The sequence below is a fragment of the Carcharodon carcharias genome, chromosome 12 (assembly GCF_017639515.1).
Source record: "Carcharodon carcharias isolate sCarCar2 chromosome 12, sCarCar2.pri, whole genome shotgun sequence".
In the NCBI taxonomy this organism is placed as follows: domain Eukaryota; kingdom Metazoa; phylum Chordata; class Chondrichthyes; order Lamniformes; family Lamnidae; genus Carcharodon; species Carcharodon carcharias.
The window spans coordinates 76008074-76028573 of NC_054478.1; the positions used below are offsets into that span (position 1 = coordinate 76008074).

The 20500-nt window shown below is 41.4% G+C and overlaps 1 protein-coding gene across 3 annotated transcripts in view; it reads right to left on the minus strand.

Moving 5' to 3' along the window:
• Positions 1-699: 699 nt before the first annotated feature.
• The window catches only part of dcaf17 (ddb1 and cul4 associated factor 17), a 50839-nt gene continuing 31038 nt past the window's right edge, over positions 700-20500 (minus strand). For all 3 annotated transcript variants that reach the window (XM_041200140.1, XM_041200138.1, XM_041200139.1), the window contains exons 11-15: positions 14078-14187; positions 10302-10389; positions 5980-6060; positions 3812-3967; positions 700-1012 (exon numbers count right to left, since the gene is read on the minus strand). In XM_041200140.1, the coding sequence (XP_041056074.1) occupies positions 878-1012; positions 3812-3967; positions 5980-6060; positions 10302-10389; positions 14078-14187 (570 nt within the window). In that variant the 3' untranslated portion in view covers positions 700-877. The remainder of the gene's footprint in view (positions 1013-3811; positions 3968-5979; positions 6061-10301; positions 10390-14077; positions 14188-20500) is intronic.

Genomic DNA, 20500 nt, shown 5'->3' on the forward strand with positions numbered 1-20500 from the left:
GGTGAGATAATATTTTCTGGAAAGTTCTCTGTTAAGCAGTGTTGCTTTTCTGTGCAGAGATAAAAACAAAAAAACTGCGGATGCTGGAAATCCAAAACAAAAACAGAATTACCTGGAAAAACTCAGCAGGTCTGGCAGCATCGGCGGAGAAGAAAAGAGTTGACGTTTCGAGTCCTCATGACCCTTCGACAGAACTACTGTCGAAGGGTCATGAGGACTCGAAACGTCAACTCTTTTCTTCTCCGCCGATGCTGCCAGACCTGCTGAGTTTTTCCAGGTAATTCTGTTTTTATTTTGCTTTTCTGTGAATCTTTTACAGCTGAAACCTTGCTTTAGAGTCCATCTTAAACTCCCCATCACATAATACAAAGCTATGTTCACCCATGATCATAGGAGGTGCAATCTCCCTTTGTTAAACCATACATACATTGCAGAGATTGATGGGAATAAGCCAAGATGTGGCACTTTCTTAAAGCTCAGATTGTCTTTATAAACCATTCAAGCTTTGCTATTCTGGTTCAGAATCTCATCCAAATGTTGCAAGTATTACAATCTTATGGCACATTTCCAGCCATCTGTTCGAAGTAACTGATGCCTCATAGTTCTAGGTTATATAAACCTGTGAGCACAAAATATTTTGTTTATACAAAGTGCTATTCTGCCTGAAGGGATTTTTGTATTAAAAAAAAGTCAAACATCTGAAGTTGCATATTTACTGCATATGTATCTGCATATTTACATACATTTATATAGCCCCATCTTTCACTCAGACCTTCCAATATACTTGTGCAGTAGCAGTAAATGAAGTAAATAGAAGAATAAAAAGCCAGATCAAATGGCGTTCATTCTAAACAACAGATTAGCAAACTCGGATACATCACTTGTTATTTTCATTTCCACCTTGAGCCATATGTTGATCTATTTTGTAAACATGACAGCAAAATGTTCGGGGTGGCAGCAGTTCTATATGTACGAGAGTATCTCTGTCAAAGAACAATTGATGACTGTAGGTCTGCAAAATAAAAATAACTCTTGTAAAACTGGATATGTGGGAGCAACACACATTTTTCCATGCTTTTTTCTCCACATTAGCTACTCACTGGATTAACTTGGAAGGTCAATTAGGTTTGATTCCCAGTCTATATTGGGATAGCTGTATTAGTTTCATTTGAGGCAAAGGCAGCAGAGCTGACCATCTTTCGACTTGGAATGAGAATATTGCTTAGTATTCCTATCGTTGATCAATATCCAGAAATGCATGTTTACCAGGTAAGAATAGGTTTGGGTTCAGCTGCAGTAACCTCTGCAATTGAACAGACTGTCAACACTCACACATGAATAATGACCATCAAGATGAGGTACCAGACGGCTACAGATTTCTATGGAACCATACCTCAGCAAGGAGTCAGGTTCCCCAGAAGAACAAGGGAGGGAAGAAATTTAAAATAAAAATGGCCAGTGTTGGAAAACATAACTTATGGCAATATTTTATATTTTGACTGCAGTATTTTAGAATTTTGTCACTAGAACTGAGAAGGCTGAAAGGGGAAAAACTAAAAAATAAACAGTAAAAGCAGGTCAGGGAGCATCTCTGAAGAATCAAAAGACTTGAAACATTGACTGACTTAAGACCCTTCCTTAGCACCTCAAACATCAACATAGCAATTTCTATTTCTCCAAAGATGCTGCCTGACCTGCTGGGCATTTCCAGTTTTTTTTTCTGATTTTGTTTTCAGTTTTCCAGCATCTGCAGTATTTTGCCGTTTGTTTATAAGGTTGAGAAGTCATCAAGATTATGAAAGCTTATCAAGTAAATCTTGTTTTCCCTGTCAGCAAGATGGTTGCAAATGAGTGCAAATTTCAGATAGTTACAAAAATTAAAGGGGAGTTAGAAAATATTTCTTTAACAGGTGGTTAGAATATGAAGCTCTCGGCCACAAACCATTGTTGAAGTAAGGCCACAATTTCTTAAAAAGGGAATTAAGTAATTGCTTGAAAAAGAGAATTAGAGTAAAGGGGATATGAGAAGAGTGAGTAGGATTAGATTAATGTGGAGAAAACACCAGTGTAGTTTTGATATGCCAAATGACCTATTTCTGTACTGTAGCATTCTATGACTGTATGACTGGAAATTGCAATCTGTAATATTTGTGGTTACATTATGGAGCATTATATGTATATCCTGATAGGACAAAATCACAAATGTGGCAGTCCTCACAAATGCAGAGCTCCCAAGTTTATTACCAATCAGAAGTGGTTTTGTTGGCTCAGGCACGCTGCAGGATATAAAATAGTTGCACACCTAAGGACTCTCTGTATAATGGGTAGCCAGAGTCAGATAAACAGTGAGACAGCTGAAGCTCTGCTTCAAAGCTGCCTGCAAGTCATGATGGCCATAAACCAATCATCGCACCTGGGAGGTACTAGCTGATGACAGCCTGTGGACTGGTGTGTACCACCATGATGACATGTGGCTTCAGCAGCTTGACAACAGGTATCAACGCTGAAAACAACCCACAGCTATATGTGGAAGATTCGATGTGCAGCACTTGTGGCACAATAAAAGGTGAAATGCGTAGACAACTAAGCAAAAGCTTGTGGGGCAGCCATTCCCCATGGCAATGCCTTGACCAATCAGAGTCGACCTTCCTGGTTTGAATTTAAACAAAGGCTTGGCAGTTAACTGTTCCTTGCTGCATTCGCCATGGCAATGCCTCTACCAATCAGAACTCTCTTCTCACGCAGTATGACTTGTTGTTCCCTTTACAAATGGTTTTCTTGTGCCTCTGTCCTAATGAGTGCAAGACAAAAAACTTTGCCAACATATCTTTTTTTTCAGCAATACTCAAGTTCTATACTACCAAACTTAGGTTTTGATATTTTGATGAGATAACCTTCAGCATCATTGCATTACTTCTGTAAATCCTATCTACTCCGCAGCTTTCTACAATACCATTCCTACACACAAATTTAAAATTGTTTTTGTGGTCCCTACTGTGGATTGAATATTTATTACCAGTCCTTATTTAGTTGTGAAGTTATATTTGGGGTAGACACTGCCATTCAGCCTCAAATTCTAAAGAGGTGATTTGAAAACTGGCATTGTTTATCTTCAGAAAGCATGTAACTCATATCTATGGGAAGTATTAAAGTCCATAGGCCAGATTTAACTGTGTAACTGGGTGGATTTTGAATGAGTTAAATAGTGTGAAATATTTTAATAATTCTTACTGCAACCAAATACTTAAAGGTAACTGTACATATAAACAGAAAATAGAATGCAAAATTAAAAAAAACATTTTTGAGAGAATAACCTTCATTGTGATATCATGAGTTCTACAGATGTTGACTAAATGGGTATTCCATTGGTATATCATTAAAATGTTCTACAACAAAAACGAATTAGTAGCTAATAACCAAGGGCAGATATCACCCCTGGCACCCAATTTCAAAGTGAGCAGATATGAAGGTTTCTTCCTCCATTTTCCCCCTTCTGCATTTTCCCAAACAATTCTCTATTCCCAGTTAAGAGGATAAGCTGACAAATTTACTCCCATGCTTCCATTAGTGGTGTTCTGATAAGTCATGGGAAGGCACATGAAAGCAGGTCAGATTAGCTCTTTATCAGCTTTCATCCCCTTTATCCTGCTTCCATGTGGAAGTGTTTGGTCTCTATACCATGGTGACAAGACTAAGACCGGTAACTCAATGTGGAGAAATCATAAGTATGAATACCTGTCAAATTCTATGGTGCTTCAACAAGGCACCAAACAAAAAATACATTAAATGGCAATTTATTGGTCATACTTACAACATCCCATGGTTCCCTTAATGGAATACTCTTAATTAAGATGCCAGATTGGTTGTCATAAAAATTGAGATGAATCTTTTCTTCAGTGTCTGTTGGAGGTACTGCCAAAACAGTCAACAGTTCGAGCTCATCCTCGTAGTCTACCATTTTAAAGGTCTTAAAAAGTGATGAAACAATAAAGGGATAAGAATACTTCATTCATAATTACAATTCACTGATAACTTTAACAATCCAGGTAGAGTGTTTCCCACGTGTCATCTTTCTGCACCAATTGTTGTCTATAGATGCTAGTAGATACTCCAGTGTTTTACAATCTTATAATTATTTCTATTAGTCACAGTTAAACATGTACCTGTTTGCACAATTCATAACTTCCTTCTAAGATCACTTTCTTCCACAAGATCAATGCCACAAGTATATATTTAACATTTCTCTATCTAACCAATAACATCAAATGCATTTTAAAATCAAATAACTGAAGGGCATAACATAAAGAACCATAGGTTAAGATTATGTCCATTGATCGGGCTGAACAGATAACTCATCTGTGCCAATGTCAGAGTTTCAATCAGCATTATTAATGGGGACATAAAATTCCCACTCATAGCTCTTTACAATTCACTTATGTCATACATTTAATATTAGGCCAATAATGATAATTAGAAATAAATTCAAGTTAAACTGCATACTTAGGATAGTCAAGAGCTCATGTTTATTAATCACATGCCTGCCTGCCCAGTTTGCTGCATTCATGATGTTGGGAAGCTAAATTTAAAAAGTTCTCTTTGACCTCATTGCCTTCACCGTGAGCCTCATTATACCTTTAGATACTCTGCAATGAGATTTGGAGAAACCTACTTTTATACTCTATTCCCCTTCCAATAAAGGCCATCATTCCATTTGCCTTCCTAATTACTTGCTGTATCTGCATGCTAAAGTTTTGTGATTAAGGTATGAGGACATCCAGATCCCTCTTCACTGCAGCACCATGCAGTCTCACCCAATTAAAACCAATTAAAAAATAACCTGCTTTTCTATTCTTTCACCAGAGTGGACAATCTCAAATTTTTTCCTACATTATACTCCATTTGCTAAATTTTTGCCCGCTCACCTATCTATATCCCTTTGCAGACTCCGTGTCCTCCTGCAATTTGCTTTCCTATCTATCTTCATATCCTCAGCACTGTAAAGGCCTCAGCAATGTCTGGAATGGGCAAACAGGAAACGTGGAACAGGTTGACAGACAAGGCTTTGTGCCATGGAATCTTGGAAGGCCAACATTATAATTTGGTAGTTTTACCTTGCAACATTTCTTTGTGTACCATTTTCTATCTCATTTGTTCCGCTATCAAGCAGGTATGATAGTCTAAGCAGAACAAGTATTTTTACACACACCTCCTTCAACAGAATGTTCACTTCACCAGCCATTAAACAAGGGTAGAGAGTTAGCAAAGCTTCATCTGCCACGTGTACTTTGGGCAAAGGGGGTGGTAGTTCTCAAAATCTTGGAGCGATGTATGGAATAAGGCTGTGGAACACAATCTAGGGGTTTCTGAAGCGTAAAAAGGATCGAGGAGTATGTGAGAGAAATGGATGTTTGAGTGGTGAGGATCCTGACATCCAACTACACTCTGAGGGCATTCTGAAGTATTGGAGGTTACTAAAAATTCAGCCCCATATGTCTGTGTTTTCTTCTCCTGGTGGATTTAACTAATTTTAGACAAGTTATTAGAAAGCAAGTGATAAACTAACTGTTCAAACAGTAATTTCTATGAGCTCTGCAGAAAAATAACTTCAATTTGGCTGCAATTTTTCATCAATGCCCATGAAACAAAAATGAAAAACATCCAAATTAAAAATTGAGCAAAGTTTATATCCAAAAATAAATCTGTAACATGTTGCATAGATTAGAAAAAGTTATAGAATCAGATTCAGAAAGTAGGCAATTTCACAAGAATAACCAACATGTAGGATGTAAAGGTCATTTCAACTGAAAAGCGCCTGAGGGGTGAAGATTTCACATTTGGATAAAGTGCTAAAGTATTCAGTTGAAATGACAACTGAGTACTGAGTTTAAATTCTGCTCCACCATTAATGAGAAGCTTCAAGACTTGCCTGTTAAAAGAAAATAAGTCCAACGTATTGATGTATTCTAAATCTACAATTACCTCATACTTATCATCGTCTAATTGAGAAAATCGTCTCTTCACAACTCGACCATAAGCTGTCACTCTTACTGAGCTCTCCACCTTGAAGAGAAAATTTTTTGAACAGTTAAATATCAGTTTCCTTTTTGTTAAATATTCACCTGTATCTTATACTTTCACAACTCTTTATCATGTGAGCAAGCATCCTAAATGCACCATACTAGAGCACCTTGCTTTCTTTACTCAAACTTTGAGCATAGATGCATTTTTTCTGTGCATATAGAAACATTTTTCTTGGTGGGAGAATACAATGGTAAATTAGATTTATTGTCATAGCTATACAGGTACCAGTGGCAGTATATATTAAGCAGTTGGAGCAATTTGTTTGGGCTTAGTTCCCTGCGATTTGTTTGTGGAGTGGAATGGAATCTGCTTATGCTAGTTAGCAGTTTGATTGTTATCCTTATCTGTTTTAAGGTGGATTGGTGTTGGCTTATTTCTCTTCTGTGTTAGTCTTTTTCACATTCATGGTCAGTTTTCTTGATGTTAGGTGCAAAACTATGCTGTTTGAACCTCCTAGTATTTCACCACTTTCAGGCAAACGCTGAATTATTCAGGTTAGGTTACTTCTTATAGGTGTTTGTTTATTATGGGAAGAGCAGGGCACTCCACAATGGGAGGAAATATAAATCATGCAGTTATTTCTACTAACTGTATGTTGCAGGACTGTAGTTGGGGGCAGGGTAGGTGTTTTATTTTTTGAGTAAGTCTAACAAGTATTCTACCTGGCCCAGAAGCTAATTATGAAGTAGTGTTGGCACAGCCTTGGAAAGCGGTGTGTTTCTCCTCCCTTAGCTGGAATGGGTACATTGCATCAATGTGGGGGTTAGAGAAACTGATTGGAATCTTGGCTGGTACTGAACTTAATTTTGGTGACAATTGTCTCCTCCTTTGGATGACACTGACTTATGCTGGAGCATGATCCTATGTGTGCTGACTGTCCTCCAGTATCACTCACAAGTAGTGATCATTTGTGTACACAATGTTATCATGGGGATATCACAGTTGAGAACATCCTGTCTGACCCAACATGCTCACACCAAGCTCTAATTCATCAGGAGTCACATGGATATCACTGTAAAGATTTTAACCCCATAATCAAAGCTGATCCTGGATACTATACTGAGTAAGTGGTGCACTGTTGGAAGATATTAAATAAGATCCCATCTTCCCTCTCAGGTGCATGTAAAAGATCCCATGGCACTAATTGAATAGCAGAGTCTGGCCAATATTTATTCCTCAATCACCATCACCATAAACAGATTATCTGATCATTATCACATGGTTATTTGTGCTGTGTGCAAATTGAATGCTGTGTTTTACTAGATTATAAAAAGTAACCATGTGTGTTGGCCCATGGTTATGCTTGTCAACTATGCCATGGTTTGCCATTGCCTTCTGTAGGTTCTGGCTGACAAGGAGACTCTCCCGCTCTTACAGCCTGCCATAGGCGTATTGGAAGGATTTACAGGTTGATTATCAACCTGTTTGGCCATGCTATGAATCCTTCTTCCTTGAATGGAGGCCCGCCAAGTCTCCACCCACCATCTCCTCCACCTGACTCAACTTCTTCTCAGGCTGAAGAACTTCTCCTTCAACTCCACTGACTTCCTCCAAATAAAAAGTGTTGCTATGTATCTCCACATGGATCCAAACTTTGCTTGCCTTCTTGTGGGATATCACAGAATCACAGAACAATTACAGCACAAGCGGCTATTCAGCCTGTTGTATCTGTGCTGGCTCTCTGCGACAGCAATTTACCTTGTGTCATTCCCTAACCCTCTCCCTGTAACCCTGCACAATCTTTCTTTTCAAATAATAATCCAATTTTCTCTTGAATACCTCGATTTAACTTGCCTCCATCAGACTCTCAGGTAGTGTATTTCAGACCTTAACCACTTGTTGTGTGAAAAGGATTTTCCTCGTCGCCAATGCTTCTTTTCCCAATTACCTTAAATCTGTGTCCTCTGGTTCTTGATCCTTCCACCAATGGGAACAGTTTCTCTACCTGCTGTGTCTAGATCCAAAACCCTCGTGATTTTGAATACCTCTGTCAAATCTCCTCTCAACCTTCTCTTATCCAAGGAAAACAGTCCCAACTTCTTCAATCTATGTAACTGAAGTTCCTCAGCCCTGGAACTATTTTCTTGAATCTTTTCTGCACCCTCTCTATTGCCTTGAAATCCTTCCTAAAGTGTGGCAGCCAGAACTGGACACAATACTACAGTTGAAGCCAAACCAGTATTCAAGGCAAGTTTAACATAATCTCCTTGCTTTTGGATATGTGAAACATTCTTTATTCTAGTTCTTTACATTGATGACTGTATAAGTGCCATTTCCTGTGCTCACCCTAAATTGGAAAATTTCAACTTTGCTTCCAATTTTTATCCTTCTCTTGCCTTCACCTATCTCTGAATCATCACTTCCTTTCCTAGACTTCTCGGTCACCATTTCTGGAGATAAGCTATCAATCCATATTCACTTTAAGCCAACTGAGTACCACAGCTATCTTGGCTACACTTCCTCACACCCCATTTTCTGTACACTCAACCCTGTGGTTGACAAGGCCCTCGACTGTGTCCGTTCTATTTCACGCACTTCTGCTTTCATCCCTTCCCCTCCCTTCTGGAACAATGATAGGTTTCCCTTTGTCCTCATCTTCCAATCCATCAGTCTCCATATTCAACACATTATCCTCCTCCTTCACCAGCATGACGATGCCACATCAAACACATCTTCTCCCTTTTCCACAAGGACTGTTCCCTCCAAGATACCCTAGTCCAATCCTCAGTCACCCCCAATAACTCATTCCCTTGGCACCTCCCATGCAAGCACAGGAGATGTAACACCTCCATTCTCAACGTCTAAGGCCCCAAACACAATTTCCAGACGAAACAGTGATTCCTCGGCATTGGGGAGACCAAACACAGACTAGGTGGCCACTTTACAACAATGACCCTGTGCTTCCAGTTGTCTGCTCTTTTAATTCTCCATCTTGTTCTTACTCCAACCTTTTAGTCTAGTCCTGCAGTATTGCAATGAAGCTCAACACAAGCTCGAGGAACATAACCTCATCATTTGACTGGGCACTTTACAGCCTTCTGGACTCAATATCGAATTCAACAATTTTAGATTTAACTCCTGCCCCTGTTTTGTCTCCCTTTTCTTTACTAGTTTGGTTTTTCTCTCTTGCTTCTCTCTTCCCCCCCACCCTTTCCTTTCATATGGCAGCTATTCATGATTTTTCCATTCATTCTTTTTATTTGTTCTTGGGATGTCAGCATTGCTGGCAAGGCCAGCTTTTACTGCCTAACCTTAATTAGTGTTGAGAAGGCAGTAGCGCGTAACCTTCTTGAATGGCTCCAGTCCATATGGTATAGGTACACCCAATGCTGTTAGGGAGCGCCAGGATTTTGACCCAGTGATGGTGAAAGAACAGCAATATAGGGCAGGATTTTACAGCTGATGTGCAGGGGCTGGCCTGATACACCGACATGTAAAATGACACGTGATGATGTCGGATGTGCATCTCAGCTTCGTTTGGCGGGCGCGCGCCGGAGTTGGCTATATAAATGGCCTAATAAGGCCATTAAGGAAGTAATTAATGTAATTGTTAATGCTGCCCGTCCAACCTTAAGGTTGGCAGGCAGGCGAAAAAGTCAAGCAGCCTTTACGTTTTTTAGGAAACCTCATCCACGAGCGGGATAAGGTTTCCTAAAGCTTTTATTAAATAAATAAAAATTCCGAGATATAAAAACATGTCACATTAGGGGATGAAGGGACATGTTTAATTAAATTTTTTCTCCATTTATTTAATTATTTCAATATCGATTCAATCTCTGAGGCAGCTCTACGACCGGCCCCGCCTGCAAAATTCAGGTCATAGTTCCAAGTCAGTATATGGCTTGGAGGGGAATTTCCAGCTGGTGGTGTTCCCATGTATCTGCTGCCCTTATCCTTCTAGGTGATAGAGGTTGTGGGTTTGAAAGATGCTGTCAAAGGAGCTACTGGCGAGTTACTGAAGTGTATTTTGTAGATGGTACAAGGTGCTGTCACCATGCTCCAGTGAAGGGTGTATGTTGAAGGGGGTGGATTGAGTGCCGATCAAACGGGTGCTTTATTCTGAATGGTGTCAAATTTCTTGAGTGTAGACTCACGGAGGCCCATAAGACCCAATGACAATGGCAGCAGTCGCTACCTGGAATGAGCTCTGCATCTTTATGAATTTTCCTCAGAACCTATCAGGAGTTTCCCAATCTCAACAATTAAAAGTTACTATTTACCTCTCTTTCTCTTGCAGAATAAATAGTAAAGGCTCGTGAAACCTGCCACCTCTGTACACCTTCAGATTTTTCAGACAGCTGCAACACACTGGAAAGCAGTGTTAGCATTATTGATAACAAATGTCTATCTACATGTTATAAATCGTAAAGGAAATATTTTGCACAATAAGAGGGATACATCAGCCAGTAATAGATATTTTAAATTCTTCAATAACTTTAAAAGCTTTCTTAATTTCTCTAATTTTGTTTACTAACCTCCTGTGTTGGACCTTTTCAAAAGCCTTCTAAAAACCCAAATATGTCACATCTAATAGTTGCCCCCTTATGTATTCTGCCAGTTACATTCTCAAAAAACTCCCAACAGGTTTGTCAAACATGACTTCCTTTCATAAATCCATGTGGACTCTGTTCAATCTGACCATTATTTTCTAAGTGTCCAGTTACCACATCCTTTATAATAGATTCTAGCATTTTCCCCACGACTGACTCTGAATTTTATATATTTTTTTCCTGCTGCTAGGGGTACCTTTTCTTGATTTTCCCTCTGGTGAAACAAGCTAAAAATATGTCTCTTACTCTTAAAGGTGGAATCGTCCCAGATTTGCACAAAGTGCAGTAACGGGCATTTGATAAAGTGCCACATCAAAGGTTATTGTGGAAAATAAAAGTTCATTGTATAGGTGGTAACGTATTGGCATGGATAAAAGATTGGCTCACTGACGAAACAGAGAGTAAGCATAGTTGTGTCTTTTTCAGGTTGGCAAGATGTAATGAGTGGTGTGCCACAGAGTTTAGCACTGGGACCTCAACTGTTTACAATTTATATAAATGGCTTGAAGGGATGGATGGGATGGTTGTCAAATTTGCTGATGACACAAAGATAGGTAGGAAAGTAAATTGTGAAGAAGATATAAGGAGGCTACAAAAAGGTATAGATAGGTTAAGTGAGTGGGCAAAGATCTGGCAAATGGAGTGTAATATGGGAAAATGTGAAATTGTCCATTTTGGCAGGAAGAATAAAAGAGAAGCATTTTATCTAAATAAGTAAATAATTGCAGAGCTCTGAGATACAGAGTGATCTGGGTGTCTTAGTGCATGAATCACAAATGGCTAATATGTAGGTACAGCAAGTAATTAGGAAAGCTAATAGAATGTAAATGCGTAGGAAACAGTTCAGAGAAGGTTTACCAGATTAATAACAAAAACAGAATTACCTGGAAAAACTCAGCAGGTCTGGCAGCATCGGCGGAGAAGAAAAGAGTTGACGTTTCGAGTCCTCATGACCCTTCGACAGAACTTGAGTGAGTCCAAGAAAGGGGTGAAATATAAGCTGGTTTAAGGTGTGTGTGTGTGTGTGGTGTGGGGGGGGGGGGGGTGGAGAGAGAGAGAAGTGGAGGGGGTTGGTATGGTTGTAGGGACAAACTAGCAGTAATAGAAGCAGATCATCAAAAGATGTCACAAACAACGGATGTTTTTTTTCATCCCTTTCTTGGACTCACTCAAATTCTGTAAAAGGTTCATGATGACTCGAAACGTCAACTCTTTTCTTCTCCGCCGATGCTGCCAGACCTGCTGAGTTTTTCCAGGTAATTCTGTTTTTGTTTTGGATTTCCAGCATCCGCAGTTTTTTTGTTTTTAACCAGATTAATACCTGGAATAGGCAGGTTGTCTAATGAGGAAAGGTTAGACAAGCTAGGCTTATATCTGCTGGAGTTTAGAAGAATAAGAGGTGACTTGCTTGAAACATAAGATCCTGAGGGGTCTTGACAGGGTGGATGTGGAGAGGATGTTTCCTCTTGTGGGAAAATCTAGAACTAGGGGTCACTGTTTAAAGATAAGGGTCGCTCATTTAAAACAGAGATGAGATGAAATTTTTTCTCTGAGGGTCATGAGTCTTTGGAACTCTCATCCTGAAAAGGCAGTGGAAGCAGAGTCTTTGAATATTTTTAAGGCAGAGGTGGATAGATTCTTGGTAAGCAAGGACCATGGTTATCGGGGGTAGGCAGGATGTAGATTTGAGGTTACTATCAGATCAGCCATGATCTTATTAAATGGTGGCACAGGCTTGAGGGGCTGAATGGCCTACTCCTGTTCCCTTGTTTGTAATGTTTTACCCGCCTGCTGCAATGGTGGGTTTTCGTGCAGCACCATGATTCAGTGACACATCCCTGGTACATCTCCTGGACACTGTGGAGGCCTGCCAATGTCGTCTACCCACACGCTGTCCACAGGAAGCCTATCAGTTTCACTTTTCTGGTTTGGGAGGCAATGGCAGAGGTGGTCAGTGCCAACACTGCATACAAGAGGTCGGCCATCCAGTGCAGAAAACGGACAAATGATCTAATCCGTGCCGCCAAGGCAAGGCAACCATCTCATCACTCTAAACTCACACACTCAAGCCCATCACACATTCAATGGCATCTCACTCACTGCCAACTCAAGGAACATCACTGCTCACTCTCTCACACATACCCTCACATCTCCATCTGGCCTCATCTACTCTGGAGACTGCCTCCTCAGCCCTCACCATCTTGCGGCCACTTGCACAGATCAACATGTTCCCCCAGACGCATCCTGGGATACCACCCTTCCCCAGTACAGCCCTAGCCCTGCAACCTCTTGTCTTGCCTGAGGCCACTTCTCCCCCTTCCTCAAGCAAGCCCTTGAAAAGCCATCCCTGCGTTATGACTGGTCTGGTAGGCAGAGACCTGCCCGTGAGCACCCTAAAAGGGATGTTGGGCTGCCTGTGAAGCCTGGCAGTGATGACTGCGAGCACTGCCCAAAGCAGTGCAGCTCGCCAGCATGTCGATATGCCCAGATAATCCAGAGTGGGGAGATGATTCTGGCGAGCAGGGCTGATAACAAGATACTAAAGTATTGAAATTAGGTTCTTGACATGCGGTGGTGGGAAACGCAGCCTGCCACTGATAGGTGGAGTGGACAATCGCAAACTGGTTTCACGATGGTGTAAATCCAATTTTTGGCCATCTCATCATATTGTCCGTTCACAACAACGGTTCTGGACGATTCCACCCTTAATTTTGACAATAGCTGGGTATAATAGTACATTGGTCTGGTTTTAGTTTGACTTCAGTTTATCTTAAATTTTTGATCTTGGGATAAGTTTCCAGATTTCACAAGCGAGCTATCCAAAATCTGGATTCTCCTACAACTGTCTAATGATAGGTAGATAATTAGTTTATTGAAAGTCACCATGCTGGCAGATGCCGAATTATGATGACGATACTAATAAAACTAGTAATTATGATTCATAATATAGCAATAGTAAATCATTAAAAATCAAGTTTAAAATACTAAAATGATTGCACAATTACGAACATTTCAGTATACAAAAATACAACATATTGCAAAATGCAGGTCTCCTAAATTTACAATATATTTGTATTTTGCAGGCCATAGATCATATGTTGTCAGGTTGAGTTCATGTAATCTCGCATTTTAATTATTCTAAGATTGCTAGTTGAGATTAGATTTGGATGTTCTGAGTGATGTACTTTCTCAATCTCCTAGACAGTGGAAAATTGTAACAACTGAGGTAGGTTATGTTTAATACTTGTATTGGTTTTCCTATTCCCATTTCCTCTGGGAAGCTGATTATTCATATATCATTATTCAACAAGAGGTCTCCTCACCCCATTTTTCACCCACTTCTACTTGAAAACAGGTGGAATTTGGGAGGAAAATACAGAACCCTCTCTCAAAATTAAAAGACAGTCCATTTGCTAATCAAAATGAACGTAATTATATAAACTTACTTAATTTGTGTCGGTCCAATATGCATGATCCTTCCGGAATCATCTGGGTGAAAATATATCCAATCAGTATCTAACGAGCAACATTGCATCTCCTGAATTCCATTCTCTGCCTAATTGGACAAAAGTGCATTTGACAAATTTATATCATAATATTCTGTCCAAAAAAGCAATGTCAAGTGAGTCAGAATACAAATTGCAATAACCTAATTGCAATACCATAATTTCAAATCATTTTGATTAACAATTAAGCATTTTTGTCTGCAGTTTTCTCACTGTGCTATGTTTCTTAGATTTAAACAGTTTCAAGCCAACACCTAAAGCCTTGTAAAATGGGCTGTACAACTCTGGTTCCCTATTCACATTACCTCTGAAATGCAGTACTGAACTAGCAGGTATGCAGACACAGTATGTAGCCACCTGCACAAGCTAGAAGTATAATTCCCATTTATTATTCTGAAAGCAGCAAGAGGGAGCCACTCCGATATTGGTAAAATACGATCGCCTGTGCAAAATGGCTTCTAGGTGGGACCTTAATTGTATAATTGGCTACCCATCTCTGTGGAGGAAGAAGCTGACCTGGTTCCCAGCCCACTCTGGGAAAAGCCCCGAGGTGGGAATAAATCTGGGAGCCATCCTGATAAGGCTACCCCTTATTTTCTTGCACAACCCCACTTCCAACCCATCTCTATGGTGTCAGAAAAATTCAACCTAAAGAGTTAGGATTTTGCTTGGAGAAGATTACAAGTGGCGCACTCCAGGGTTAGTTCCAGAGCCACTTTTGTTCTTGGTATATATAAATGATTGGATTTGGCACAGGGAACACCAATCGCAAAAGTTGCCGACAACACAAAAATAGGAGACTTGGTAAATAGTGAAGAGGAATGCAAAAGATTTCAATAAGCCCTAGAGAGGCTGGCAGAAAGGAAGGCAGATGCAACCCAACTTGGTTGAATGACATGGTACATTTTGGGAAAAAAAACAAGTTATAGAAGTGTACACTTACTGGAAAGACACTGAACAGTGTGGATGAACAGAGAGACTTGGGTGTTCACATAAAATTTCCTCAAAGTCTAAGGTAGATAAATTCATGACAAAAGCTTTGTACAAAGTTCAGTTTTAGAAACAGAAGTACAGAATACAACAGTAAGAAGTAATGATGAATTTATACTAAATATTAAGTTGTATTTTTAGGCCTGCTGGGGACAGACACAAAGGCGCATAACTTTGCACCATCGGCTGTACGCCAGTTTCCCAGCTCCATCCATCCCCAGGCCATTTTCCTTGAGGCCGGATGAGGGGTCAATGGGGTTCCCCACTTGCAAGCAGCAGGTAACCAACTGACTTTGTTAAAGGCCTATTAAGGCCTTCTGTCAGAGGCCAACTACAATTTTCCCCAATCAGCCTCCAGATCTCTAAAGATATCGAGAAACATTGTAGTTGCCTGGCTTCCAGGCAGCAGACCAGAGGACCAGCATTCTAGACAGGTTTATAGACCCTCCCTGCCTGTCTGGCTTCAGCTGCAGCAACCATCCTATGGAGGGGTTGGCCCACCACAATCGTGGCCTGGTTGCTGAGGCCATTATTTTTCTTTAAGTTAAAAAATTGAGGAGAGCACGCCTCCATCTTGGGGTCCCACTTGCTCACTTGTCCAAAAGTGGAGTTTGTTGCCTCTTCAGAACTGGAGGGTCTCCTACTGGCCCACCAACTTAGAGAACATCACAAGACAGCACGAGAGAGCAGCGGAGAGATCAGAACCAGCGTGAGATGACGTCAGCACCAAGGTGAAAGCCGATTGGTGAGTAGTGGGTAAGTGTTTTTGTCCAGTTTAAAATAGATTAAGCTAAGGAAAGGTAAGAGTTCTAGTTTTTATTTAAAGTACATAAATCATTTAAAGTGTTCTTACTGTATTTAACTTAAAGTAAGGGGTTCTTTTTCAATTAGAGGCCTGGCAAGGCAGCTCAGTCCCATGTTATGTACCACCTACGACATGTCCGAAGTCCTAGATGCTCCTTGAGCTCTGACCGACCACGTGTGCAGGAAGTGCCATCAGCTGCAGCTACCTGAGCTCCAAGTTTCAGAGCTTGAGCAGCAGCTGGAAGCACTGAGATGCACCCGTGAGGCTGAGAATTTCGTGGATAGCACATTTTCAGACATGGTCACCCCACAGCTTATGGAAGTGCAGATAGAGAGGGAATGAGTGACCATCAGTCAGAAGAAAGGTGTCAGGCAGGTAGTCAGGAAATCCCCAGAGTGCATCTTGCTCCAGAACGGTGAGAGTGATGGTCCCTCTGGGGAGTGCAGCCACGGTCATGGCACTGAGTGGCTCAGCTGTACAGGGGGGAGTAAAATGAGGGGAAGAGCACTAGTGGTAGGAGACTCGATAGTAAGGGAAACAGACAGGCGTTTCTGCGGCCGTAGACATGACTCCAGAATGGTATGTTGTCTCCCTGGTGCCAGAGTCAAGGATATCACTGAATGGCTGCAGGGCATTCTAAAAAGGGAGGGCAAATAGACAGAGATCGTGGTACATATTGGTACCAATGACATAGGTGAAGAGAGGGATGAGGTCCTGCAGGCAGAATTGAGGGAGCTAGGAAGCAGATTAAAAAACAGGACCTCAAAGGTAGTAATCTCTGGATTACTTCTGGTGCCACGCACTAGTGAGTATAGAAATAGGAGGTTAGTCCAGATGAATGTCTGGCTGGAGAGATGGTGCAGGAGGGAGGGCTTTAGATCTCTGGGACATTGGGACTGTTTCTGGGGGCGGTGGGACCTGTACAAGGCAGATGGGTTGCACCTGAACCGGAATGGGACAAACATCCTTGCGGGGAGGTTTGCTAGTGCTGTTTTGGGCGGGGGGGAGGGTTTAAAAACTAACTTGGCAGGGGGATGGGATCCTGAGAGGAGGTTCAGCAGGGGGAGATGCACAGCCAAAATTAGAAGAGAGGGCAATTGAGTCTGGAAGGCATAGAAATTATAGACCAGTTAAGGCACAAGGGAGTTTAGCAAGGTTGGATGGTATTTATTTTAATGCAGAGTCTGATGAATAAGGCAGCTGAGTTGAGGGCACAAATTAACACATGGAAGCATAACATCATTGCTGTCACAGAGACATGTTGAGAGAGGGGCAGGATAGGCAATTCATTATTCCAGGATATAGGGTCTTCAGGCAAGACAGGGAAGGAGGTAAAAGGAGGGGATATCGCAATATTGATCAAGGAATCAATTAAAGCAGTAAGAAGGGATGACATCTTAGAAAGCTCCTCAAATGAAGTCATATGGGTAGAACTAAAAAACAAAAAAGGAGCAATCACATTGCTGGGAGTGTACTATAGGCCCCAAACAGTCAGAGAAATAGAAGAGCAAGTATGTAGGCATATTTCAGGGAGGTGTAAAAATAATAGGGTAGTAATAGTGGGAGATTTCAACTTCCCCAACATTAACTGGGTTAGTCATAGTGTGATAGGTTTAGAGAGCGAAATTCTTAAAATGCATCCAGGAGAGTTTTTTAAGCCAGGACGTAGAAGGTCCTCCAAGAGAGGGGGCAGTTCTGGATTTAATTTTAGGGAATGAAGCCAGGCAAGTGGAAGAGGTATCAGTGGGGGAGCATTTTGCAGATAGTGATCATAACTTCGTTAGATTCAAGGTTGTTATGGGAAAGGACAAGGATGGGCCAGAAATCAGAGTTCTAAATTGGGAGAAGGCCGATTTTAATAGGATCAGATATGATTTGGCTGGACTGGGACCGGCTACTTTTAGGTAAATCTGGGTCAGAGCAGTGGGATTCATTCAAGAAGGAAATAGGGGGAGTACAGGGCCAACATATTCCAGTAAAGATAAAGGGTGGGACCAACAAATCCAGGGAACCCTGGATGTCGAGGGATATACAGGATTGGATAAAGAGAAAAAAGGAGGCTTATGGCAGATAACGAGGGCCCAAAACAGCGGAAGCACATTATAGAATGTGTAGGGGGGAAACATAAAAAGGAAATTAGGAGAGCAAAAAGGGGCATGAAAAACATTGACAGGTAAAATAAAGGAAAATCCAAAGTTATTTTACAAGTACATTAAGAGTAAGAGGATAACTAGGGAAAGAGTCGGGCTGATCAAGGACGACAGTGGTAATTTGTATGTGGAGCTGGAAGACATAGATAGGGATCTAAATGAATACTTTGTGTCAGTGTTCACAAGTGAGAGGGATGACATGGGCATGGAAATCAGGCAGAAGGACTGTGATATAATTAAATAAATTAGCATAGAAAGAGAGGAGGTTCTAAGTGGTCTGGCAGGCTTAAAAGTAGATAAATCTCCAGGCCCAGATGAAATGTATCCCAGGCTGTTGAGTGAGGCAAGGGAGGAGATAATAGGGGCACTGGCAATAATTTTCAATACCTCTCTGGCCATAGGAGAGACACCAGAGGACTGGAGGACAGCCAATGTGGCACTATTATTCAAGAAGGGAGGAATGGATAAACCAGGGAACTACAGGCCAGTCAGTCTAACCTCAGTGGTGGGGAAACTATTGGAAGCAATTCTGAGGGACAGAATTAATCTACACTTGGAGAGGCAGGGATTAATCAAGTACAGTCAGCATGGTTTTGTTAAGGGGAGGTCATGTCTGACCAATTTGACTCAATTTTTCGAAGAAGTGACCAAGTGTGTAGATGAGGGCAATGCATTTGACGTAGTCTACTTGGAGTTCAGCAAGGCTTTTGATAATGTCCCACATGGGAAACTGATAACAAAAGTCAGAGCCCATGGGGTCCAAGGCAATTTGGCTCAGGAAGTGTTTTTGTGACTGGATGCCTGGGTCCAGTGGGGTTCCGCAGGAATCGGTGTTGGGTCCCTTGCTGTTTGTGGTATATATAAACGACTTAGACTTAATGAAGGAGGGTTGATCAGTAAGTTCGCGGATGACACGAAATTTGGTAGGGTGATTAATAGTGAAGAGGATAGCCTTAGAAAACAGGAGGATATAGACGGGCTGGTCAGATGGGCTGATCAGTGGCAAATGGAATTTAATCCGGATAAGTGTGAGGTGGTGCACTTGGGCAGGACAAACAAGGCACGGGAATACACGGTGAATGGTAGGACCTTGGGAAGTACCGAGGATCAGAGGGACCTTGGTGTGCTTGTCCACCGATCCCTTAATGTAGCGGGACAGGTAGATAAGGTGGTTAAGACGGCAAAAGGGTTACTTGCCTTTATTAGCTGAGGTATAGAATATAAGAGCAGGGAGGTTATGCTGGAACTGTATAAAACGCTGGTTCGGCCACAGCTAGAGTATTGCGTGCTGCTCTGGAATCCGCATTATAGGAAGAATGTGATTGCACCAGAAAGAGTGCAGAGGAGATTTACCAGGATGTTGTCTGGGCTGAAGAATTTTAGTTATGAGGAGAGATTGGATAGACTGGAGTTATTTTCCCTGGAGCAGAGGAGATTGAGGGGGGCATGATTGAGGTGTATAAAATTATGAGGGGCATAGATAGGGCAAACAGGAAGTAACATTTCCCCTTGGTGGAGGGATCAATAACCAGGGGCATAGATTTAAGGTAAGGGGCAGGAGGTTTAGAGGGGATGTGAGGAAGAATCTTTTCACCCAGGGGTAGTGGGAATCTGGAACTCCCTGCCTGAAAGGATGGTAGAGGCATTAGGGTTAGGGTTAGGGTTAAAGAAGTACTTGGATGTGCACTTGCAATGCCATGGTATACAAGGCCATGGGCCTAGTGCTGGAAAATGGGATTAGAATAGTAGGTACTTATTTGACCGGTGCAGACTCGATGGGCCAAAGGGCCTTTTTCTGTGCTGTGGACCTCTATGACTCTATGACTATGAGAACCTGCTGGGCATCCCGAATTGGATGGTGCAGTTGCCCTCTGGCCATTAACTGGCCAATTCGTAGAAAATCATAGCCAGGTAACTCTTCCTCATATAGTTCTGATCACTGTTTGACCATGACAGCAGTGTTCCAAAACCAGCAAGGGAAATCCTTGCCCTTTGTTAGGCCAGAAAGAACTGTGCGCAGTTTTGGAGATCTTGTTCCAGAAAGCCCTTGAGAATATGCAATTTAGATTGACTAATTTTGTGCAAGGAATGGGAAACTACAGCTGTGAACAGAGATTTGAAATACTGGGCTATTTTCAATGGTACAAGAATTTGGAGCAGATTAAGTAGAGATTTCTGTTATATATACAAAATTTTGGTACAACAAACAGGGAAACACAATTTCCTTTGGTTCGGGAATCATTGACTCAGAGGTCATCAATTTAAAATTCTCACCAAGATGGTGAAGCAGGTTAGGAGGAATTTATGATATCAGAGGATTGCTGGAACAAGGAATGCTCTGCCAAAGTGAATGATTGAGGCAGAGACAATCACATCCTTTGAGAAAGTTGGATGCTGGGCTAAAGGGGGAAAGCAGGA